The 26,902-nt window shown below is 42.0% G+C and overlaps 1 protein-coding gene across 3 annotated transcripts in view; it reads left to right on the top strand.

Annotated features, from left to right (window-relative positions):
- SAMD12 (sterile alpha motif domain containing 12) overlaps positions 1-26,902 on the top strand; it is a 480,276-nt gene that overhangs the window by 9,117 nt on the left and 444,257 nt on the right. For all 3 annotated transcript variants that reach the window (XM_088844767.1, XM_055431826.2, XM_055431828.2), the window contains exon 2: positions 11,889-12,092. In XM_088844767.1, the coding sequence (XP_088700893.1) occupies positions 11,889-12,092 (204 nt within the window). The remainder of the gene's footprint in view (positions 1-11,888; positions 12,093-26,902) is intronic.

The following is a 26,902-nucleotide window of genomic DNA, read 5'->3' as shown; positions in this document are numbered from 1 at the left end:
TGAACGTTGCACTTAATTTTAGTTCAGTTCAGTCGCTCAGTCGTGTCCGACTCTCTGCGACCCCATGAATCACAGCACGCCAGGCCTCCCTGTCCATCACCAACTCCCGGAGTTCACTCAAACTCATGTCCATTGAGTCGGTAATGCCATCCAGCCATCTCATTCTCTGTCGTCCCTGTCTCCTCCCACCCCCAATCCCTCCTAGCATCAGAGTCTTTTCCAGTTAGTTGCTTATTTCCCCCATGATGACAGTGGTTTATAGCTGGAGGAAAGAGAGCAACCAGTAGCCAAGAAATGGACATTCACCTCCTGGTCTTGGCTGAGTCATCACCCTTTTTTTCCTTCCGTCTCTGAGATTAGAACCAGATGTGTGTCAGTACTTTGTGATGCCTTAGCTTTTGCTTTCTGTTTGTTTTCTGCTCTCTGAACTAACTTAACCACAAGGTAAAAAAAAAAAAAAATCTGCATGAATGAACGATAGGATTGCCCTTTGGTGTTAAGTCATCTTGGAATTTAGGTGAGTATAGCATTTACTTCCTATAGCTTAGAAGTGAAATAATCTTCATTTTACACTCACAGATATTTATTGAGCATCCAGTGTATGCCAGTCTGTAGCAGAATTTGACTTATAGTCCTGTAATACCATGGATAAGCTTAGGAAAAACAAGTGTTCTGAAGACAGATCTGCTTAAGTAGTGTTTCCTTAGTGATGCGATTCTTCTGGGGCACTTGGTGATAACATCCATGTTCCTCCTCTCCTCCCTTGTGTGGTATGTTTTTGAGTCGAAATGTAACTCAGTTGGTAAAGAATCTGCCTGCAATGCAGAAGACTTGGGTTCGATTCCTGGGTCAGGAAGATCACCTGGAGAAGGAAATGGCAACCCACCCCAGTGTTCTCGCCTGGAGAATCCCATGGACAGAGAAGCCTGGTGGGCTACAGTCCATAGGGTCGCAAAGAGTCGGACACTACTTACCAACTAAACCACCACCAATACTGTGGATAAGCTTAGGAAAAGCAGGTGTTCTGAAGACCAGTCTGCTTAGGTAGTGTTTCCTTAGTAATGAGATTCCTCTGGGGCATTTACTAACATCCATGTTTCTCCTTTCCTCCCTTGGATGGTATTTTTTTGAGTCAGAAATGGGACCTTGAATCTAACACATGGCTTGAGTCATTCTTAATAATTATATTTGGAGATGCTGGTATGGGGGCAACATTCTTAATCTAAAATCACAAGAGGGTCATGGAATCCTTGACCCCCTTAAACCATATGCATAATATGTATATGGACATTGTATTTTTCATGGGAAAGGGGACTGGGGCTGTCATTCTGTTCTCCAGGGAATAAAGATGAATGTGATCTTCTTTAGAACAGCCATTTGACTTTTAAAAAATATATTCTGATAAATCCCTAGTGCCAACAACTATGTCTAGCACATAGAAAGCATACAACTATTTGTTTAGTAAACAGGAAGATTAACATCTTTTCATTCGTTACTACTGGTTACTCTTAAGCCTCTTGATGGCCATTCTCCAGATGTTGTTGTTGTTCAGTTGCAAAGTCTTGTCTGGCTCTGTGACCCATGGACTGCAGAACACAGGCTTTCCTGTCCTTTGCCATCTCCTGAGTTTGCTCAAACTCATGTCCATTGAGTCAGTGATGCCATCCAACCATCTCATTCTCTGTCACCCGCTTCTCCTCCTGCCTTCAGTCTTTCCCAGCATCGGGGTCTTTCCCAATGAGTCAGTTCTTTGCATCAGATGACCAAAGTATTGACACTTCAGCATCAGTAATTCCAGTGAACATTCAGGTTTTATTTCCCTTAGGATTTATTGGTTTGATCTCCTTGCTGTCCAAAAGACTCTCAAGAGTCTTCTCCAGACATTAGTTTTCATAATGGAATGAGATAGTTGATTTCCCAGTGCATAGCTGAGAGACTTTAGGTCCAGAGAAGATAAGTAATTTCTCCAAGGCCACACAGCTAATTGGTGGTAGGACTGGCCTTTGTTGCCAACTTTGCCATGTTCCAGTGAAAGTGAAAGTAGCTCAGTTGTGTCCGACTCTTTGCAACCCCATGGACTATGTAGTCCATGGAATTCTCCAGGCCCGAATACTGGAGGGGGTAGCTGTTCCTTCTCCAGGGGATCTTCCCGACCCTGGAATCAAACCCAGGTCTCCTGCATTGGAGGCGGATTCTTTACCAACTGAGCCACCAGGGAAACTATCACAGTCCTATGTTGCTTTCTGGTTTTGTTTCAGTTTTGTGGTTTGGCTCTACTTTACTAGCTGTGTGTTGGAAACATTGATAATTTAAGGGGAAGAATAAAACAGTGTAATAAGCAAAACGTTGCTTATTTGGGCTCTAAAGTAGGGAATACTCTTTCAGGTTTTTAGATCAAATCTCTAATAAGATATTTGTCTTGATCTCGGCTCTCTACACTTTAGTTTCCCTCTGTGTAAGAGCCTGAGGTCTTTGGGTTTTTGTTGCTGCTGTTTATCCCTGTGGGTTTCCAGATTCACTTATGTACCCAGCACAAATGAGTGCGCATTCCTATTTGGGTAATAAACATTCGTTGTGCACTTGTGATAAACTCACCTCTGTGAATAGCACTCACCGGGTGATATAAAAGAATGTAAGGCCACCAACCTTTCCCTCATGGGGCTTACGGTTGCTTCAGATTCACGGCTTGGTTTGTGAATGTATCTTAATAAAAAAAAACAAAAAAAGATATGGACTTGGGCAGAGTGGGCAGTGTAGGGGGCTCTGCTTTCAATCAGAGGGAGCCACCATGCCCACAGCAATGCCTCTTCACTGCCCCTGACTCCCCAGAAGATATTCTTAAAGGGTGTTTTTCTATTTGTTTGTTTTGTTGTTCATTTGTTTTTTTAAGACTTAACTTCTGTGGAAAGTTTGATCACAGCCTGGAGAAACTGAAAAACCAAACAAGCTAAAGTAATAAGATAAGGGAAAAGAAAGGAACAGAGGAACAGTTGTGAGAAACATTTCAGAGTTGAGGGGCGGGGAAGAATAGGATTTGAGATTGTGTAGTTACAGGGTGTGGCAGCCACATAATTGCTCCCAACTCTTCAGGGACACTCTACTGCCAGTAAAATCAAGGCCAAACTCCTTAGCAGTCAGGGACCTTCCCAGACTGTTGCTGCCCTCCTGCTTCAGGCTGATCTCCACTCCTTTCCCTTAGAAACCTTCCCTAATACTTGAGGGGCCCGGGGATCAGCTGTGTGCTGACTCACAGTGCACGCTGACTCCCTACCATATTGTTTATGCTGGTCTCCCCACCTAGAAGGTCTTTCTTCCACATGTTCACTTTGCACATCCTTCTATGTGCATGGCTAAGGCAAGAGAGTAGGTGGGTAAGTCAGGGAGATTTCATGTGTGATGAGCAGGATCGCCAGTGCCAGCAGTTTAAGGGATAGGATGAGGAAGAGAAGGCTGAAGGAGATGGGAAGAAGCAGTCAGTGGAAGGAGGGGTGCCATTCCAGAGTGGAGAGTCTCAGCACCACGTGATGAACTGAGACAGCCAACAAGACATGTGCTGGGAAGTACCCAGTGGTTTGGTAAAGATTTAAGACATTCTGATGAAATGGGGAGGCAAATCCACATTATAATACTTTGGGGGTGTTGAGGAAGCTACTGTTGATGCAAATGTATCATCAAGAAATGGAAAGAAGAGTGAAAGTGGAAAGGAAAGGGAGTTGTGGAAAGGGAGTAATTATGGAAAGGGAGAGATCGAGGTCAAGGGAGTTGTAAATATTGTGAAAAGTTGGAAGAAGGAAAACAAAGCGGTCTCAGGTGGGAAGCATTTCAAAGCAAGATATATGTATTTTTTAAGCTATGAAATATTTGAGAGTGTTTCTAGTTGATGTGTGATTTGACCCAGTGGAGAGGGAGATTTTGAAGATACAAAGGGTAAAAGGGGTATCAGCACCAGCAAGAGTTAGCTAGATTATGTCTTGGAGAAGGTGTTCTTTCTGGAAAGGGTGGTTGGTACAGGTAAGGAATGTTATAACTATAAAATAAAACACATGACTGTTAAAAGATATTACTACCTGTACTGTGATAGGCACTGTTCTAAATTTATCACACATTAATTCATTAACCATCACATGAATCTTGTGAGGTAGGTACCATTATCATCCCTATTTACAAATAACAAAAGAGGTGCAGAGATGTTAAGTGACTTGCTTGTGGTCACTCAACTAGTTCATGGTAAAGCTGCAATTTGATTAAAAACAGAATATGTTTATGACTTCCCTGGCGGTCCAGTGGATAAGACTTCACCTTCTAATGCAGGGGGTGTGGGTTTGATTCCTGGTCAGGGAGCAAAGCTCCCACATGCCTCGCAGCCAAAAAAAAAAACCAAACCCTAAAACAGAAGCAATATTGTAACAAATTCAATAAAGACTTTTAAGAATGGTCCATATAAAAAAAAAGTCTTAAAAAGATGTTCATCCCATTTCCTAGTTAGGACACTTTGGGGAATACTGGATTCAGACATTATCATCTTCAGAATTTTTTAAATTATGAGACTATTAAATGATCACCTACTAATATACTGTTATGTCAGTTATATCAATGAAGTTTTTTTTAAAGGATGATCTCTAAGGACATCCACTGACATTGTCAGTGGGTCAGTGACAATTTCTTGCCTGAGTTTATTTTGTAATAACTAACTCCAGGTAGGACAAGGGTGGGATCGAGGACTTTGAATTCTCAAATGTAGAGAGGGGATAATTTTCAGAATGTGAGTCCTCTTCTGGAGAGGTTAGGCTTTGTGGGGGTGGGTGGGGGGTGCCTTCCTGTGGAGCAGGGGGTTGGGTGTACAGGCCAGTCAGCGGGTACCACAAGGGCACCCTCATTCTGCAGCCTGGTTTCAGGAAAATAACAGCAAGTAGAAGTGATGTCAGAAAGGTGAAAAGGAAAAAGGTGAAATGATGCTGAAAATACACTTGACCAACTGTTCAGTTTTGCCAAGACGGGAACATCATCTCCATTTCCTTCCATCTCCTGCCTCCTTTCTGCTTTTAAAGGCCTTAAGATTTAGGTTTCCAGGGTGCTGAGGCCATTGTCCCTGATTCTAATGATAAGGGAGAGTGATTTTCCCCAGCTAATGTTCCATCTATTGGTTGCTAAGTGCCTCTCTACAAACCCACGAAGCTCCTGCCTCCCTCTGACCTGCTTTGCCTGGCCAGGGTTTCTTAACTGAAATTCAATCGCTTGGCTTTGGCACCTGCACGTTTGCTGGGGCTCACCCCAAGGCCATCATCATTGCAATCCTACTGCCCTGGCTTGCCTTCATGAGTACAGCCTCTCATTGGAGCCACAGCTGACCTATTGGCAGCTGGACCAGGCACTCCTGTTCCCGTTTCATAAATTAGGATGTGAAGGCTCTCTTGCCCAGGGTCACATAACTCATTAGTGACGGAGCTCAGATTTAGAATTCAGTGTCTCACGTCTTTTTTATTATGGCCTCTGTGATTGCTATGATGATTTGGCAGGGATGGTACAGTATCTACTTTGAAGTGGAATACTCTAAAAGGGAGCAAGAATTGTCTTCAATTATGAGTGAAGGCAACCAGAATGGAGCCTGTAGTCGTGGACTTGCCTGGAGGCCTCTAATCCTTGGCTCAAGTGATAAGTTTCTCTTTCTCTCTCCTAGTATTTTATTGATTCACTATAACTATCTTCTAAGTAGTCATATGAAAGTAATATGTAAACAAACACTTTTCAGGTATGAAAAGCTTTCCTATTTACCATAGAAAGAAAAAATATGAAAACAGAAATAAGAAACTAAGAATAACAATAGCTAACATTTATTAGGCACTTGCTGATATTAGCAGCTGGGACCGCTTCTCAGCCAACATACACTGGAACAGCTGTTATTGATTGTTGATAGATAAGGACTTTCCTGATGGATTGGGGTCCAGGCCATACTGGTGGTCTTAAATACTCTGACTGTTCCCAGTAACCCTACAAGATGGTTGTTAATATTAATTTCCTACATAACAAAATTAAGGCTCAGATAGATTAAATAACTTCCCCCAAATCATTGTTGTTCATTGTTCAGTCTACCAGTTGTGTCTGACTGTGACCCCATGGACTTCAATATGCCAGGCTGCCCTGTCCTTCTCTATCTCCCAGAGTTTGCTCAAACTCATGTCCATTGAGTCAGTGCTGTCATCCAACCATCTCTTCCAATGTCACCACCTTCTACTCCTGCCCTCAATCTTTCCCAGTGTCAGGGTCTTTTCTACTAAGTTGGCTGTTCACATCAGATGACCAAAATACTGGAGCTTCAGCTTCACCATTAGTCCTTCCAACTAGTATTCAGAGTTGATTTCCCTCAAGACTCATTGCTTTGATCTCTTTACTGTCCAAGAGACTTTCAGGAGTCTTCTCCAGCACCACAGTTCAAAGGCATCAATTCTTTGGTTCTCACAACCATATGTGACCACTGGGAAGACCATAGCCTTGACTGTACAGACCTTTCTTGGCAGAGTAATGTCTCTGCTTTTCAACACACCGTCTAGGTTTGTCGCAGCTTTCCTGCCAAGAAGCAATCGTCTTCTGATTTCATGGCTGCAGTCACCATCCTCAGTGATTTTAGAGCCCAGGAAGAGGAAATCTGTCACTGCTTCCACCTTTTCCCCTTCTTATTTGCCATGAGGTAAGGGGACCAGATGCCGTGATCTTAGTTTTAAGCCAGCTTTTTCACTCTCCTTCAGCCTCATCAAGAGGCTCTTCAATTCCTTTTCACTTTCTGCCATTAGAGTGGTGTCATCCGCATATCTGAGGTTGTTGGTGTTTTTCCCGTCTATCTTGACTCCAACTTGTACGTCATTCACTCTGGCATTTCTCATGATGTGCTCAGCATATAGTTTAAACAAACAGGGTGTTTTTCTTTCAGGCTGACTTCACTCTAGGCTCCAATTTCATCCACCTCATTAGAACTGATTCAAATGCATTCTTCTTGATGGCTGAAAAATACTCCATTGTGTATATTGACCAAAGCTTTCTTATCCATTCATCTGCAGATGGACATCTAGGTTGCTTCCATGTGGGAAGGGGGTTCAAGAGGGGGAACATATGTACACCGGGGTGGTTTCATGTCAATGTATGGCAAAACAAACCAATATATTAATGTAAATTAATTTGCCTCCAATAAAAAAAAAAAAAGTGACCAGCTGATAAATGATGGATCAAGAATTCAAACCCCAATTCAGATGACTTCAGTGCCCATTCTGTTGCTATTAAACAAGGAGGCCACCCTGATACACTCAGTAGATCACCCTGGGAGAGTTTATATTTTTTCCTTGACTTTATGTTGGTAATTGACTGTACCTGGTGTAATTTTATTCTGCCCCCTTGCTGCTGCTGCTGCTAAGTCACTTCAGTTGTGTCCAACTCTGTGCGACCCCATAGATGGCAGCCCACCAGGCTCCGCCGTCCCTGGGATTCTCCAGGCAAGAACACTGGAGTGGGTTGCCATTTCCTTCTCCAATGCATGAAGTGAAAAGTGAAAGTGAAGTCGCTCAGTCGTGTCCGACCCTTAGCGACCCCATGGACTGCAGCCCACCAGGCTCCTCTGTCCATGGGATTTTCCAGGCAAGAGTACTGGAGTGGGGTGCCATTGCCTTCTGCCCGCTTCTGTTCTTAAAAAATGTCTCTAAGCGTGATGCTCAGTTTCATTCTCTTCAGATGCAGCACTTCTGAGGACGATGATTAGAGCTCTTGAGAGGGCAACAGATATGTAACTGTCCACGTTTCTCAAGGTATCATCACAGCGCAAGTCCTGTAATTTGTTGATGGTTATTGTCAAGGTCACAACCATAGACAATACATTTTATAATGAAAGGTGTATTGTTTCGGGCTTCTCTGGTGACTCAGATGGTAAAGAATCTACCTTCAATGCAGGAGACCCAGGTTCAATCCCTGGGTCGGGAAGATCCCCTGGAGAAGGGAATGGCTGCCCACTCCAGTATTCTTGCCTGGAGAATTCCATGGACAGAGGAGCCTGGCGGGCTACAGTGCATGTGGAATGAGAAATCTATGCAAGATGAGGACAGGATCTAAGTTAATTGTAGAACTCAGAGTTGTAATAGTTTCTTTTTGTTCTGCCTGTCAACTTCCCGTCAACTTTTTTTTACAGCTTAATGATTGATGTGCTTTGATTATTGCCGAGGCATTTTATTCTTAAAAATGTTCTTTTAACAAGGTTTTCTACCTTTGCTTCTGAAGTTTCATCTTGGTCTCCCAGTCTGTCTATCTAGTTATTCCCTAATGTAGTGGTTCCCAACCTCCAGGATCTAATGCTTGTTGATCTGAGCTGATGTAATAATAATAGAAATAAAGGACACAATAAATGTAATGCACTTGAATCATCTGGAAACCATCCCCCACAACCCAAGTCTGTGGAAAAATTGCCTTTCACAAAACCAGTCCCTGGTGCCAAAAAGGTTGAGGACCACTGCCCTAATGTCTCATTGATATTTTCTTGTTTATACTGTGGAGGATGTTCAGCTATTTTTATTCTTAACGTTCTAAAATCTTTGATCATGTAAACATTCAGAATCACTGGTATTTTTATATTCAGCTACTACTTAACTGTGTCCTCCAAGTGCTGCATGAATGCTCAGTCTTGTTCAGCTCTTTGCCATCCCGTGGACAAAGAGTATAGGCTCTTCAGTCCATGGAATTTTCCAGGCAAGAATACTGGAGTAGGTTGCCATTTCATCCTCCAGGGGATCTTCTCGACCCAGGGATCAAACCCACGTCTCCTGCGTTGAAGGCAAATTCACCACTGAGTCACCTGGGAAGCCCTCTAAGTGTTGCTGCTGCTGCTGCTAAGTCACTTCAGTCGTGTCCGACTCTGTGACCCCATAGACAGAAGCCCACCAGGCTCCCCCGTCCCTGGGATTCTCCAGGCAAGAACACTGGAGTGGGTTGCCATTTCCTTCTCCAATGTGTGAAAGTGAAAAGTGAAAGTGAAGTCGCTCAGTCGTGTCTGACCCTTAGTGACCCCACGGACTGCAGCCTACCAGGCTCCTCCATCCATGGGATTTTCTAGGCAAGAGTACTGGAGTGGCTTGCCATTGCCTTCTCCGCCTCTAACTGTTAGATATTTGTAAATTAGGGTTACATTTTCAGATAATGGGGTATGCCCATTTATTTTTTTGTGAGTGAGTGTAGACAGATATTCTCTACCATTTATTGAGGGTTTACTGAACACCAGGGATTGTGGCTTATAACCATTTTTTATAATGCCTGCTACAATATATGTATTCCCATTTTGCGTATGAGGAAACAAGCTTTGGTTAAGTATTTGTATGAGGCTACTTAATAAAAGAAGCAGAATGAAGCCTGTATATGTATGTATATTTAAGAACATCATCCTAGTGTCTAAATTCTTTGAGTACTTACTATGTGCAAGGAAGTGTATTAAGCACTTTATAAACTTGAGATTTTATTTTTATTAGTTTTGTGAGCTTAATTTCAAAATGAGTTATTTCCTTTAAAAAATTGCTTAAAATGAGGTATTGTTTTCTTAATGTCCTGTAAACTTATCACTAATTCCAAACAAAAATTTGTTTGTTAAAGCTCTTCTCCATACATTCATATGGTATTCTGTCAATCTCTTCTTCTTTTTTTTTTTTTGTCAATCGCTTCTCATTGAAGAAAAATTTCCCCAAAGAATTCTGGTTGGTTTTAAGTAAGTTGATCTCTAGACTTGCTTTAGAGCTGTCATGTTTGGATTTCCTTTCACCAGTCTCCTTGGGTTGCCTTTCTTGGTGTCTGTGTTATATTCCCTCTTCTAGGACCCTCGATCTATTTCTTACTTTGTTTCCACCTTTGTTTTGATGGACCCCATCCCCCTGTTACCTCCTGAGAAAAGGTACATGGGAAGCATACTTTTGAGAACTTCATATCTGATAAGGTGTATATTCTACCCTTGAATTTAATTGATAAATGATTAGGCTTTTAAAAGTAAGTTGAAAATTGCCTTCCCTCACAATTTTGAAGTCTCTAATATCTTCTGGTTTCTAGTCCTGGTTATGAGAAATCTGAAGCCTTACCATTCTTGATCACTGGTATGAAATACACATTTTTTAAAAATTATTAAATCTTCTTTCTATTTCTAGTGCTGAGAAACTTGATGAGAATATGCTTTGGTGTGAGTCTATTTTTATCCATTGCATTGTGTACTTAGTGGTTCTCCAAAGTAGAAACTCATGTCATTCATTTCTGAGAATTTTTTTGAATTATTTATTTGATTTCCTTTTATCCAATTCATTCTGTTCTTTATTTCTCTGGCTGCTATTTTTGAGATGATAAATTTCCTGGACTGGTTCTTATTTTTGAAATCTATGTTTCCTATTTCTCATCTCTGTTCTTTTTGTTCTGTTTTCTGGTAGATTAATTTTATCTTTCAAACTTCTATGACACTTATAATTTCCACTATCATTTTTAACTTTCCAAAGAGATTTTTTTTTTTTAAGTTTCTGAGGTTTTTATAGCATCCTAATATTGTTTTGTGGATGTAATCTTTTTATATTTTATTGAGGATATTAATGCTAACATTTTTATTTTTTCAACTGAATTTTATTTCACTCTGTATTTCTTCCAATGCACTTTTCTTTCTATTCGTTCTGGTCTTTTTTGATTGGATATTGTCAGATGTTTGTAGATATTACGCTTTCTTTATATTTAAATAGCCCATGCTGAAAATTAGGAAGATCTCTATAAATGGGGTTTGTCAATCATAGTTTTCATTGTAAGATGAATTGGCTGGATATTTTTTAGGCCAAGGGAGTGGGTTATCTTATGTCAGGACTTGTAGGGGTTTTGTTGTTGTAGGTGGTGGTTTGTTTTTCATTGGGCTGGGCTGGTTAATTACTCAGAAGACCCAGTATTCAAACTCTAGTATCTGATTGCTGAGTATAAGCCTTGTGACCAATTAACTTCCATTATCTAGGTGTATTTTATTATTTTTAAGAAAGTTGGCAATCTAAGTGTAGATTTTCTAGGAACGCCCATTTCCGAAGAGGAAAGTTTCTTCCACTACGATTATAACCACTGTGTGTGTGAGCTCCTAAAATACCTGGTGCATAGTAGGTCCTCAGAAAACTACTGTTGCCTGAATTGACATTTTTCTCAGCACCTCAGGCTTTTGGAACTATGTGCAATGGGATGAGAAAAAAGCCTTAGGTTTCCTAACTTCCATCCTAGTACTATGCTGCTGCTGCTGCTGCTGCTGCTGCTAAGTCACTTCAGTCGTGTCTGACTCTGTGCGACCCCATAGATGGCAGCCCACCAGGCTCCCCAGTCCCTGGGATTCTCCAGGCAAGAACACTGGAGTGGGTTGCCATTTCCTTCTCCAGTGCATGAAAGGAAAAGTGACAGTGAAGTCGCTCAGTCATGTCCGACTATAGGCTACATGTAATCACTCAGATGTGACAAAAGCTGTCAGGCCAACTAACATATTAATAGATTAAGCCCTGAGAGAGAATGTGTTCTGTTTATGGAGCTTCTTGGAGTAAGAGTGTACTTTATATTTGAGATCAGGGGTTGTTGTTGAAGTGGCAGCCAGCTCTAAGTTAGCCTGGAAGGGGTGAGTGGAAAGTGCTGGCTCAGATCACAAAGCTGCTCCTCTAGGCACCTGCAGACCCTTGTGTGTTCAGATGGCGGCATTTTGGAACTTGATTTAAGTGCACATTCTGCTGACTGCTTCCTAGAGACTTGCCCATCTGCTCCTTTCTGCTGACTGGGTCTTTTTGAACTTAAAGAGAGGTCCCCATGGGTCTCCCACAGCTGCCTCTCTCCATTCTGACCTAGCTTTTTCTCCTTGCTTGTCCTCTGTGTCTTCCCACCAGTTCTTCATCATTGGGGTGGAAATGGAGGAGAGCGGGGTGATGCCGAGCTGGCCTCTATGGAAGAGCCAACTGTGGAACCCAGAGGACTCGCCTGTTGGCATGACCACGTGCTCTGTGGTGACGCCTTTGTCGTCTGTTTGGACATCTGGGTTCCCAGTCTCAGGGAGCCACCAGTAGGTCAAGACTCCCTGAAAGAAGAAAGAGGTGAGCAAGACCTCTCCCCTGAGGGCAGTGAGACCACCATGTTTAATCTTTCAGAAAAGCTTGAACTTAGATTCAGTCAGCCAACCATGTTGGGTTTGTCAGGCGATGAGAGAAAGAAAAAAGGGTACTGTACAGGGAAATAAGGGTAATAATGAGGAGGGATGGCATCACCAACTCGATGGACATGAGTTTGCGTGAACTCCACGAGTTGGTGATGGACAGGGAGGCCTGGCGTGCTGTGATTCATGGGGTCGCAAAGAGTTGGACACGACTGAGCAACTGAACTGATTGATGGTGTGTGGGAATACATAAAGAAGAATCATTCACTATGTATGAAGGAAAATAATTTATCCAGTTAACAAAGCTTTATTAAAAAAATAATTTATCCAGTTACAAAGACCTAAAAGCATAGTTTGTTGCAAACCTGAAGGTTTTTAAAATTTTTTTACACAATTTGCTATATTCTGTTACTATCCTAGGGAGAAGGCAATGGCAACCCACTCCAGTACTCTTGCCTGGAAAATCCCATGGATGGAGGAGCCTGGTGGGCTGCAGTCCATGGGGTCGCTAAGAGTCGAACACGACTGAGCGACTTCACTTTCACTTTTCACTTTCATGCATTGGAGCAGGAAATGGCAACCCACTCCAGTGTTCTTGCCTGGAGAATCCCAGGGACGGGAGAGCCTGGTAGGCTTCCGTCTATGGGGTCGCACAGAGTTGGACACAACTGAAGTGACTTAGCAGCAGCAGCAGTTACTATCCTAGAGGGAGATACTATTAGAAATTCAAGAATTAAAAAAAATGCAACATAGCAGCATTTCCTTACCAGTCAATTTAACCTTTTAAAATAATCATAATTACACATTTATTACATATACCCTTTGGAAAGTAGAAAAAAATATTATTCAGGGACCTAACTTCGAGTGAACTCTGGGAGTTGGTGATGGGCAGGGAGGCCTGGCGTGCTGTGATTCATGGGGTCGCAAAGAGTCGGACGCGACTGAGAGACTGAACTGAACTTCGAAAGACAGCCACTGTTAGTATTTGGCGTATTTTCTTCTAGGCTTTTTCTTTGTTTGGTTTTTGGTTTTGCATAGCAGGCATAAAGCATTTTACTTGCCTCATAGTAGATTTTTTGGTCTTCAATTGGAGTCAACTGTGGTTATATTCTGATAAAACATGTCTGTGATTTATTCTTTTCTTGTCATGAGGCTGAATAAGCAGTGCTTTAGTTCTTGGCTTGAATAAATTCTTTATATGCTTTTAACATAAAACATTGTTCAGATTAGAAAGTGAATAATCCTTAGAGCAAAGAAGTATGATGTATGTTTCACAATCCTTTTAAAAAAACGTATCAGATCTTAAAAAAAAAGAAAGTCAGAAGCACAGAAATGGCTTGGGGAAAATGTGTGAAACAAAGATAAGATTTTTAAGGTTTCCAGATGGGAGGCAGTCTCTCAGTGGCCCTAGGACAAATCATAGATGCCTAGCATTGCTTATTAAATAGACAGTAATTTTTATTACATATAGCATGGTGGTCTCAAGGCAAAGAGGGAAACCTTTATTTTTTCCCTTGGAAAAGGCACGGAGAAGAACAGTTGAGTGCAATAGAGGCACTGCTGAAGCCAGTTGGAAATTCTGGCCCTTCCTTCACTGCTAACTAGTTGCTACATCAGAGGCACCTGCCCTCAATATCATAACCAATGAAATGAGGTGGTTAAACTATATAATTTTAATAAGTTTCTCTCGTCCTCTGACTCAATGAGTTTATGATCCTGGGACCAAACACTGAGAATATAAAGATGCAGAAACCTAGCAACTTGACTCTCCCTTTTCCTCCTCCTCCACATCTAGTCAGTTACCAGGTGTGACCCATTTCACTGTCTAAGTCAGGGTCTGGCAAACGACCACCCTAGGACAGAGTTATGCTCCCTAGTTTATGGATTTATTGCTGCCTTTGTACTGCCGCTTCCCTGGTGGCTCAGCTGGTAAAGAATCTGCCTGTGATGCCGGAGACCCCAGTTTGATTCCTGGGTCGGGAAGATCCACTGGAGAAGGGATAGTCTACCCGCTCTAGTATTATTGAGCTTCCCTGGTGGTTCAACTGGTAAAGAATCTGCCTGCAACATGGGGGACCTGGGTTTGATCGCTGAGTTGGGAAGATCCCCTGGAGAAGGGAACAGCTAACCACTCTTGTATTCTGGACTGGAGAATTCCATGGACTGTGTAGTCCACGGGGTCGCAAAGAGTTGGACACGACTGAGCAACTTTCACTTTTGTACTGCAGTGTTAGAGTTGGGCAATTGCAGCACTGTCTGGTTAGCAAAGCTGTAAATATTTACTATCCAGACCCTTGACAGTAAAACTAATCAACCCCTGATCTAAATAATTTACAAACACATCTCCTCTCATTTTCACTACCTTTGTCCTCACTTAGGTCTTCATCTCTTCTCACCTGGAGAACCCAAGAGCCTTAATCTTAGGGTTTCTCATTCTAGTTTTGAACCTCCCAAATGTGTTGCATACAGATACAGGATAATTTTTTAGGAAAGCATTGAAATGGCAGTTTGCTTGCTTAAAACCCTCGAGGGGAAGCCTGTTGAACTTAGGATAAAAGTCCCATTCCCTTACCTAACACACAATTCGAAAACCACTCCACTGACATCTGAAGACCCTTGTAGTGGTGAGACTAGGAGTTTGTTTGATGTGACACATGTGATACGAATTTCAGCCTTAGAAAACCCAACCTAACTCAACCAGGCTTGAGTACAAAGAGGCTTTCTATTGGCTCACCCAACTAAGAAGCCTGGGTGCAGATCTGGATGAAACCTTTCCCAGGAGACTATGTTTCTACTTGTGTCACCTGAACTCTGTTTCTCTGTTGGCTCCTCTGCTGTGGTAGCCCTGTTCACACAGTGCTTTTCATCTTGGGAGGTCAGGACTGGCCTAGCAGTTCCTGCCTCCAGCCTCCTGTGGACACGTCTTTTCTCACACAAGTGCAGAGGTCTCTCTGATTGGACAGCATAGGTCATGTGATCCAGGATAAGGGACCATGCTGAGGCGTTTAGGGCCAGTGCCTGTGCTTGAGCTCAGGCGAAATCCCCCCTGAACCGTAAGGAGTGGGAAGAGGAGGAGGGCATTATCCCCAAGGAAATACTGGGCTGTTGTGGAAACAGGATGGAGGTGGACTGGGACAAAATAACCAAGATGCACTGAGCGTGCCATGAACAGGAGCCCTTTGACAGTCATGCGGTAGTAGTTGCAATGAGTACCTGGAGAGGCAGACCATCACAAGATCTGGGAATTGTGATTGCCTTTCTCAGTGGTTCTTAATTCTGGCTTATCATTAGAAGGACCAGATGCCTGGGCTCTTCAAGGACCAATGAACTTGGGAGCTCTTCCTGGTTGGCCAAGTAAGAATGATTTAACAAGTTCTCCAAGTGACTGTAATGTGTAGCTAAGGTGACCCATTGACTGGACTTAGATCCTGACTTCATTTACTGGTCTATGGAATGGGAACAATTCTATCGTCCATCCAGATTTGGGGAATGAATAAATGAGATGATTCTATCATCCATCATCCAGCCAGATTTGGGTGATGTATGTAAGGAATATAGCCTACCTACTTACTCAAGTAAAGGGTAGTTGTTTTTTGTTGTTTGTTTTTTTCAATAAGGGCACTGGTTATGTTGGATTAGGGCTCGCCCTCATTGCTTCGTTTTACCTTGATTACCTCTTTAAAGGTCCTGTTTCCAAATATAGTTACATTGGGGCTTAAAACATTAGCGTATGAATTTGTGTGTAGGGGGGATCACAGTTCAGTCCACAGCAGATACTGATCTTTTCATTCTCTGATGATAGCTAGTGTTTTTTTACCCAGAGAAATAGAGACACACATACCTGTTAAACCTTGCATACGTTTATGGACTTTGAAGATGCCTGTTAAAAAGGAACATTCGAAGCAGCCTTGCGGAGGAGAACAAATACCAGAGACAAGCAGGTGTGTAAAAAAGGACAAGCACATTCATTCATTCACTTACTCGTTTAACAGTTATTTGCCGAATGCTGCTGCATGAACCAGGCCCTGTGCTAGGGTTATAACAATGACACAGGCAAGGCTCCTTTGTCTCATGACTTATTTTTTTATTTCTGGAGTCAGGCAGTAAACACATCCATAGTTCTGTATCAGAGAGCACCAAGTGCTACGTGTTAGAGAATCAAAATGGAGTGATGGGGTGTTGTTTGCCTGGGAAGCTATTTAGATTTTGCGGTCAGGAATGTCTTCACTGAGAAGATGATGCTGAAGTGGAGGCCTGAATAACAAGGAGTCAGCCATGCACAAAGGGGCAGAGGGTTGATGGCTGATGAAATGCCTGCTAGTCTCCAGTTTATTTTAGTATCAGCTGGCAGAGCCACCTCCTCCAGCACCAGCTGCTTCTCAGATTCCCTTCTGCTGCTCGCAGAGCCAGCCTTCAGGATCTGCTCTGAGATAGGCATGGCTCTTGTGGATTGCTCCCCTCGCTCTGGATGTCTTTCTCTTATCCTGGTGCAGAAATGTTTAGGTCATGTGTTCAAAGGGGGTGAAACCCATCAAGGCAAGTATCTGTGCCTGTAAACTCTCATTGACGTTCCCAGAGCTTAGTCACTATTGTCTCCTGCCTGAATTAGAGTTACCATTGTAGGGAGAGAAGTTGGCATTGGTGTTGTGGTAAATGCATAAACAATCATTGTGCTGTGTAACATGCTTCCATAACAACATGGGAATTAAAGGGACCTCAAACAGCACCTGGATGGGATGGGCAAGACTTTCCCTAGAAGCTGCATCCTGAAAGGTCCCCACTGGCCTTAGGATAACGAACAGAATCCTACTGTGGCTTTCAGACTCCTGTGGGTCTGGCACCTCCCACCTTCTCTAGTTCTCTCGGCTAAGAGGCTGGGGTCAGTTCTACTCTGTGTGTCTCATCCTAGGGCGAAGTTTGAAAGAGCAGTTGCCTCTGGGCATGCTCTTTCCCTGCTTATCACAAGTACATGTGAAGCCAAGCAAACTTCATAGCATGCTGAACTCTGTTGCTCACATCTCCTACACTCACATCCACTGGCCAAATGAACTCATATGGTCAAGACCAAAGTCATTGTATAGGAACGTATTCTACTCCAAGGGTAGGAGGGTGAATGTTTATCAAGCAGTAATCTGATCTACCCTAGCAGCATGAGTGCTTGGAGAAGGAAATGACAACCCACTCCAGTATTCTTGTGTGGAAAATCCCATGGACAGAGGAGCCTGGTGGGCTACAGTCCATGAGGTCGCAGAAGAGTTGGAAACGACTACTAAGGCAATCTGATCCACCCTAGCAGCGTTAAGTGCTTAGAAAAGTGCCCATATAGGTTGACCTAAATTAGAAACAATAGTGTACTATCTAACAATCTAATGTCTGGAAGTGGGAAAAGAGAAGTTTGTCAATATATTCACAACAGAGTTGAGGAAAGATTATTATATAGGGTGAAACGAGCTTGTCATTAGACTTTTGGGAGGAATGAGTAGGCTGGTTGAAAATGAAAGGTGGGGCAAAACTTTAGGATTCAGCTGAAATTGGAAAGTGCGAACTTAGAGCAGTACCTTTTTTCTCGTGATTTTTAATAGCAGCAGCCAAGAAGGCAAACAGCTGGATTGATAACTTTCTGTGAACTGAACTTCATATGCTTGATCCCCACTCCCTTCTCCTCTCTAATCTTAAGGAGAGACTGAGATAGTGTAACAGTTGGTGTTTACAATGTTTTAATTGCTGTCATATTGAGAACTGACTACAAGCATCTTTAGAAATAATTTATACCACCATAAAATGAATTGCTAATCTTTCAGAGAGTATTCTTTAGCATTGTTTTTGTTTGTATACCAGCCAAGAAGAGCTAGACCGATCAGTGAAGAAACTGCTGAAATATTTTAGAAGCATTGTCTGATTTGAAGAGCTAAGTGGGAATATAAATCCTTCCTGAAATACTCAGTCACACTCGCTGCTATTCGCTTGTGGTTTTGTCGTCATTGTCTCCTAGGGCAGTGTGCGTGTATGTGCTTAACATGTCTACAACATACACACCCACCAGCGCTCAGTGGTAGGACTCCCCGGTGGGGACATAAGGGCAGTGGAGTATGTGTTGACTTGCACCTGCAGGCATTGTTTATCGTCCTTATGGTGAGCCTAGTATTGAAAGCGATAAAGGTAATGATGTTGATAATTAACAACATGATCCATTTGATGCCTAACTTTTGAGTGGTGACTTGCAGTGGTAGCATACTGCCCTGAATCATGAAAGAAAGCTTTGGAAGTTCAGATGAAGTAATACAGGTATGTGTTGGGATAGGGGAGAGGGTTTTAATGAGACTTAAACTGTATCTTTGACGCAGGTGGTAAAGAATCTGCCTGCAATGAGGGAGACCCAGGTTTGATTCCTGGGTCGTTAACGATCCCCTGGAGAAGGGAATAGCTGCCCACTCAGGTATTCTTGCCTGGAGAATTCCATGCACAGAGGAGCCTGTCGGGCTACAGTCCATTGGGTCACAAAGAGTGAGACGTGACTGACTCTTCCACTTTCAAACTGTATCTGAAGGCCACTTGCATCTCAACATGTGAATGATCTCATCATAGCCATCCATGTTCCTGAAACATATTAGCTAAACTTCTTCCTGCTCAAAATCTTGCTTTTCCAACTGTTTAGTGAAAAATATTACCTCTTATCCTAATATCCAAGACATCACTCTCTCGTTATATAATCTGCTCCTAGATTATCCTGTCTCATCTTCATGATTTCTTTTCATTCAGGTTTTAAAAGACTTGTTCCTTCTTGTAAATGCTCCAGACTTCCCTAATCTGTACTTTTTATTTTCTGTTTTTTTAAAAATATTGGTTTATACTTGATTTGCCATATTGTGTTAGTTTCAGGTGTACCACAAAGGGAATTATTTATACATATACCCACTCTTTTTTTAATTAAGTGTCTTTCCCCATAGAGGCCATTACAGAGTATTGAATAGAGTTCTCTGTGCTATACCGCAGGTTCTTATTAGTTTATCTATTTTATATATTCCGTTCCGTTCCGTCGCTCAGTCGTGTCAGACTCTTTGCAACCCCGTGGACTGTAGCCTACCAGGCTTCTCCATCCAGGGGATTTTCCAGGCAAGAATACTGGAGTGGGTTACCATTTCCTTCTCCAGGGGATCTTCCCAACCCAGGGATCGAACCCGGGTCTCCCGCATTGGAGGCAGATGCTTTAACCTCTGAGCCACCAGGGAAGCCCATTTTATATACAGTAGTGTGTATATGTCAGTCCCAGTCTGCTACTTGGCCCCTGTGCTTGGATGCCTTCTCCTGATCTGTGAGTGCAGACTCACCTCTTCAAATCCAGTCTGAAATTACAAGTTCCTTTGAAGTCTTGCCTGTTTTAGAGGGGATGGTGGTGGTAGCTGGAAGTAATTATTCCTTCTCATGTTGGAAGCCTCTCATCATTACTTCTTCAGCAGCGTTTATTCCCACCCTGTCTTATCATTTCATCTGCAAATAACTGTTGGACTGCTTATTTATGGTCATTATTATAGAAATGTTCAATCCTCTAGTGTTCATCGACAAGCAATTTTTTTAAATGGGGGTGCTGAGTTCCTATAACTTTTTTGTTAACATTAAAACTTACATGCACAGATGCAGAGGTACTCGGGTTTCCCGGGTGGCACCAGTGGTAAAGAACCTGACTGCCAACACAGGAGACATAAGAGACGCACGTTCAATCCCTGGGTTGGGAAGGTCCCCTGGAAGAGGGCATGGCAATCCACTCCAATATTCTTGCTGGAGAGTCTCATGGACAGAGAAGCCTGGTGGGCTACAGTCCATAGGGTCGCAAAAGAATCGAACATGACCGAGGCGACTTAGCAAACTCACAGCACAAAGGTACTCACAGACTCTTACCTAATTTCATAAAAGATACACAGTTGACATCAGGAAATGCAGGGAAAACAATGTCAAAATGAAGGACACGGCTTTATACTGGAAACATGATCAGTGGAAAACTCCTAAGAGGCTGTTTTCATTGAGAACCAATGACATTTACATCGCATATATTTCTCTTCTCTGGGTAGACATTTGGGAGCCACTATTTTAGTACACTGTGAGCTTTGCCAGAGCTGAATTATCTCTGATTCCTAATTTATCTTTGTCTTTCTCAGATATCTTGGGTCTCTAAAAGCTTATACCAGCAACAATAGCAACAACAAAAAAAACTGATTTGTGACAACAGGGGCAAAGAGTTGGGGACTAGATGTTTCAAACATCTGACAGTTGTCTAAAATAACCAAACAAGAACATCACTTTTATAAAAGTCTATCTAAAATGTGTATGAAAGGACAGTAGACAGGTTACAAGGGATCTTCATCCTCAATGAGCAAAAATTTTACAAAATTCCAAATTATGGCATTATATTTAATCTTTTTCTTATCCTTAAAATGTAGGTTTGTTGTTGTTTAGTCGCTAGGATGTGTCTGACTCTGCAACCCCAGGGACTGCAGCACACCAGGCTCCTCTGTCCTCCACTGTCTCCCGGAGTTTGCTCAAATTCATGTCCATTGAGTTGGTGATGCTATCTAATCATCTCATCCTTTGCTGCCCACTTCTCCTCCTTCCCTCAATCTTTCCCAACATCAGGGTCTTTTCCAGTGAGTCAGCTCTTCGCATCAGGTGGCCAAAGTATTGGAGCTTCAGCATCAGTACTTCCAGTGAATATTCAGGGTTGATTTCCTTCAGGATTGACTGGTTTGATCTCCTTGCAGTCCAAGGGACTCTCAAGAGTCTTCTCCAACACCACAGTTCAAAAACATCAGTTTTTCGGTGCTCAGCTTTCTTTATGGTCCAGCCCTCACATCAACACAGGACTACTGGAAAAACTATACCTTTGACTATATAGACCTTTGTTGGCAAAGTGATGTCTCTTGCTTTTTGATACACTGTCTAGGTTTGTTTTAATACACTGTCTAGGTTGGTCATAACTTTCCTTCCAAGGAGCAAGCATCTTTTAATTTCATGGCTGCAGTCAGTGTCTGCAGTAGTTTTGGAGCCCAGGAAAATAAAATTTGTCACTGTTTCCACTTTTTCCCCTTATATTTGTCGTGAAGTGATGAGACTGGATGCCATGATCTTAGTTTTTTAAATGTTGAATTTTAAGCCAGCTTTTTCACTCTCTTCTTAAACCCTCATCAAGAGGCTCTTTAGTTCTTCTTCACTTTCTGCTGTTAGAGTGATAGCATCTGCATGTCTGAGGTTATTGATATTTCTCACAGCAGTCTTGATTCCAGCTTGTGCTTCATGCAGCCCAGCGTTTCTCATGATGTACCCTGCATACAAGTTAAATAGGTTGACAGTGTACAGCCTTGCCATACTCTTTTTCCCAGTTTTGAACCAGGTTCTTGTTCCATGTCCAGCTCTAGTTGTTACTTCTGGACCCACATGCAGGTTTCTCAGAAGACCAGTGAGGTGGTCTGGTACTCCCATTTCAAGAATTGTACACAGTTTGTTGTGATCCACACAGTCAAACACTTTATAGTCAGTGCAGTAGAAGTAGATGTTTTTCTGGAACTCCCTTGCTTTCTCCATGCTCCAAGGAAGATTGGCAGTTTGATCTCTGGTTCCTCTGTCCCTTCAAAGCCCAGCTTGTACATCTAAAATTTCTTGGTTTACATACTGCTGAAACTTAGCTTGAAGGATTTGGAGCATAACCTTTCTAGTGTGTGAAATGAGTGCAGTTCTATGGTAGTTCGAACATTCTTTGGTATTGCAATGAAAACTGACTTTTTCCATTCCTTTGACCACTACTGAGTTTTCCAGGTTTGCTGACATATTGAGTGCAGTACTTTAACATCATCATCTTTTAGGATTTGAAGTAGCTAGGCTGGAATTCCATCACTTCCACTAGCTTTGTTCTCAAGGGTGTCTGGCTCTAGGTGAGTAATCATACTATCGTGGTTATCTGGGTCATTGAGACCTTTTTTGCACAGTTCTTCTGTGTTTTCTTGCCCCCTCATCGTAATCTCTTCTGCTTCTCTAAGTTGCTTACCATTTCTGTCCTGTATTTTGCCTATCCTTGCATGAAATGTTCCCTTGATATCTCCAGTTTTCTTGACGAGGTCTCGCGTCTTTCCCATTCTATTGTTTTCCTCCATTTCTTTGCATCGTTCTTTTAATAAGACCTTCTTATTTATCCTTGCTATTCTCTGGAACCCTGTATTCAGTTGGGCATATCTTTCTTTTTCTCCTTTATCTTTTACTTCTCTTCTCTCCCCAGCTATTTGTAAAACCTCCTCAGACAACTACTTTACTTTCTTGCATCTTTTTCTTTGGGACGGTTTTGTTCACTGCCTCCTGTATAGTGTTACAAACTTCCTTCCATAGTTCTTCAGGCACCCTGTCAGATCTAATTCCTTGAGTCTATTTGTCACCTCTGCTGTATAAGGGATTTGATTTAGGTCATACCTGAATGGCCTAGTGTTTTTCCCTACTTTCTTCATTTTAAGCCTGAATTTTGCAATCAGGTGCTTATGGTCTGAGCCACAGTCAGCTCCAGGTCTTGTTTTTGCTGTTGTATAGATCTTCTCCATCTTTGGCTACAAAGAACATAATCAGTCTGATTTTGGTATTGACTGTCTGATGATGTCCATGTGTAGAGTCGTCTCTTAGGTTGTTGAAAGAGTGTTTGCTATGACCAGCGTTTTCTCTTGACAAAAGTCTGTTAGCCTTGCCCTACTTTATTTTGTACTCCAGGGCCAAACTTGCCTGTTATTCCAGATTTCTCTTGACTTCCTACTTTTGCATTCCAGCCCCCTATGATGCAAAGCACATCTTTTTTTGGTGTTAGTTCTAAAAGGTGTTGTAGATATGGTTATTTAAATCACTGAAACAAATATAGAAAAGCCAGAAATCATTTCCAAATTCTTGTTTTTTCAGTTCCTTTTCAAGTAACATTTATAGAACAAAACAGTTTGATTTCAACATTGGGAAGAAAGACACTTTTTTTTTTTTTCAAGTTTGTACTGGCCACTGGAACATGCTATAATGATGGAAATGTTCAGTAATCTGCACTGTCTGATATGGTAGCCACAGCACCACATGGTTGATGAGCAATGAAAATGTGGCTGGTGTGACAGAAGAACTAAATTTTATCTGTTCTTAAATATAATTAAAATAGCCATGTGCAGCTGTTAGCTCCTGTGTTGGACTGTGTGGCTTCAAAGGATTGACCAAGGGGTATTGAGCTACACTTTGTGGTGATAATTTGGATGGCATCTTAGCAGTTTTCTTAGTAAACCTGAGAAACTTTAACATGAGCATTTTTTAAAAAAATTAATCTCCAGGAAATGATATACCTATTTAAGGCTCTATTGACTTTTGAACTACTTTTAGTCCTCAGATCACCACAAGTTTTACATTTTTTAAAATTAATTATATTTTTATATTGTTTGTTTCTGGCTGTGCTGGGTCTTCATTGCTGCCTGGGCTTTTCTCTAGTTGCAGAGAGCAGTAACTATTCTTCGCTGTTGTGCATAGTCTTCCCGTTGCAGAGGCTTCTCTCATTGTAGGACACAGGCTCTAGGGCATGTGGTCTTCAGTTTTTTCAGCACGTGAGCTCAGTCATTGAGGCTCTAAGGCTCTAAGAGCACAGTCTGAACAGTTGTAGCCCAAGGGTTTAGTTGCTCGGTGGCATGTGCGATCTTCCCGGACCAGGGATCGAACTTGTGTCTCCTGAGTTGGCAGGTGGATTCTTTACACACTGAGCCACCAGGGAAGCCCTATCACAAGTTTTTAAAATGCTGATTCTCAATCTTTAAATTACAATCTGTCCATTTCTTCCACTGGTATAGCTCTTCTTTGATCGTTTAGGTAATGTGATTTTTGACTTGCGTGTATTTGTACATGTACACCAGTCCATACATATATGCGCCTATAGATAGCGTGTATACATTTGTGAAGATCAGGTGAAATGAGGGATGGGACTTGTTAAACTTGAGTGTTCCTTTAGCCTGCATGTTACTATGAATAGAGGAAATGAGCAAACAGAATTGTCTGCCAAGTTGATCTGGCTCCACCCCCTTGGGGAAGAAGAACACCCACATTCGTCAAGTCAAAGCAGAACCTATCAGGCCTTTTTCATGTTTCTGTGATTTGACAGAAAACTGATGTTTCTTCCTGAAATATTCTTTTTTCTCTTCATTGTGGGGTGACCCTTGCCAGAGAATTTTAAAGCTGCTTTTCTTCTCTGAAGCCTCTATCTGACCTTTTGTCCTCTTCCCTTCCTAGCCACACCAACCAGTCACCCCTTTCTTTTTGGTGGAGTTGTGTGTATTTGTGGTCCTGGTCTTTGCTTTAGAAGAAATCAGTATCACAAAGATGATATTAATGAGAATGAAGGAAGTAATGATTGCAGCGGTTACCGTCTGTGGGGCATTTAGTAAAATGCCGAGCATTGACTAAAGACTTTAAATACATTTTCATCATCTAACCCTTCTAAAGCATTGTAAAAAAGTTATGATTGTTCCAATTTTATAGATAAGACAACTTAAAGCAAAGTAAGTTGTCCAAAACCTACCACCTAGTCAGTGGTAGGGCCGGGTTTATTTGACTCCAAAGCTCATGGTTTTACTGACTAAGGGTTAATTAAGATGTAGAGAGAAAAGGAAAAGCCTCTTATTCCCCATAGTATCATGGTGTGGTGGAAACAGCATTGTACGTCATGTGAGAGAGTTCTTGTTTTCATTTTTACCTTTGCCATTTTCATGGTGGCTTTAAGTGGGTCAAGTCTTTCTCTCCTTCTAATTTCTAATTCCCTCCTTCTTCAAAAAAATACCTTAGTGATAGAAAATGCAACATCCTCCATATGTTAATTCTACATTATTATACTTCCTCCTCCCTTCTCAAAATACCAGATTGTACTATGTAAAGACTTTTCAAACAATCAGACACTTTCAGTTCATTAGTTTGGTTTGACAGACAGCCATCCGCTCACCTTTAGAGCTATGGTTCAAGGTGCAGCAGTTTGCTTTTATCTTTATTTCTGTCCTCATTCCTCAACTCTCACCAAGGTTGTTTATATATTTGAAAAGCTGTCATTTTTTTCCTTCTGGCTTTGCTTCACCTTTTTTTTTTTTTAATTTCACTTTAGTTTTCCCTTTTCACTTCGGGCTCCTGCTTTTCAAGTCTGTCATGTGTTTGTCGTTTAAAGTTACATGATACCATTTTGCTTGTTTAACAGTTGTTAAAATTGTTAATGGCAGGTATTCCTCTGCTTTGATGGGCGACAGAAGGATGTAACTGGAGTGTGGATGCTCATGGACTGTGTGCTAAGTGTCGGGCGTCCCATGTGTGCTATCTCATGTTGTCGATACAGTAACAATGTGTGGCTGAGTGATAAGGCCATATCAGTAACTCCATTTCATGGAAAAGAAGTGATAAACTTGCCTATGATGAAATATATATAGTAAGTAAGTATAGACCTTGGGCTTGCATCAGCATGTAGCTGAATAGAGGGGAGGGATGTGAATGAAAACACAGGATTCAGAAACATTTGTAGGGACTTCACTGGCAGTCCAGTGGTTAAAGACTGCTTTTCAGTGTAGGGAATGTGAGTTCCGTGGGCAGCTAAGATCCCACATGCTTTGTGGCCAAAAAAACACACCATAAAACAGAAGCAATATTGTGACAAATTCAATAAAAACTTTAGAAAAATAGTCCACATAAAAAAGTCTTTGAAAAAATAAAAATGAAAGACAAAACAAACCCCAAAGCATTTGTAAATTCTTAAAGTGTAACCGGTCATGGAACAACAGACTGGTTCCAAATAGGAAAAGGAGTGCGTCAAGGTTGTATATTGTCACCTTGCTTATTTAACTTATATGCAGAGTACATCATGAGGAACGCTGGGCTGGAAGAAGCACAAGCTGGAATCAAGATTGCTGGGAGAAATATCAATAACCTCAGATATGCAGATGACACTACCCTTATGGCAGAAAGTGAAGAGGAACTCAAAAGCCTCTTGATGAAAGTGAAAGAGGAGAGTGAAAAGGTTGGCTTGAAGCTCAACATTCAGAAAACAAAGATCATGGCATCTGGTCCCATCACTTCATGGGAAATAGATGGAAAAACAGTGGAAACAGTGTCAGACTTTGTTTTTTTGGGCTCCAAAATCACTGCAGATGCTGATTGCAGCCATGAAATTAAAAGACGCTTGCTCCTTGGAAGGAAAGTTATGACCAACCTTGATAGTATATTAAAAAGCAGAGACATTACTTTGCCGACCAAGGTCCGTCTAGTCAAGGCAATGGTTTTTCCCGTGGTCATGTATGGATGTGAGAGTTGGACTGTGAAGAAAGCTGATCGCCGAAGAATCGATGCTTTTGAACTGTGGTGTTGGAGAAGACTCTTGAGAGTCCCTTATACTGCAAGGAGATCCAACCAGTCCATTCTAAAGGAGATCAATCCTGGATGTTCATTGGAGGGACTGATGCTAAAGCTGAAACTTCAATACTTTGGCCACCTCATGAGACGAGTTGACTCACTGGAAAAGACTCTGATGCTGGGAAAGGTTGGGGGCGGGAGGAGAAGGGGACGACGGAGAATGAGATGGCTGGATGGCATCACCGACTCTGTGGACATGAGTTTGAGTGTACTCCGGGAGTTGGTGATGGACAGGGAGGCCTGGCGTGCTGTGATTCATGGGGTCGCGGAGAGTCGGACACGACTGAGCGACTGAACTGAACTGAACTGAACTGAAAGTGTATCTTG

Source organism: Moschus berezovskii, chromosome 16, assembly GCF_049115385.1.
Source record: "Moschus berezovskii isolate FMDL1 chromosome 16, NW_MosBer_1.0, whole genome shotgun sequence".
Lineage (NCBI taxonomy): Eukaryota > Metazoa > Chordata > Mammalia > Artiodactyla > Moschidae > Moschus > Moschus berezovskii.
This window is presented reverse-complemented; position numbering and strand designations above follow the sequence as displayed.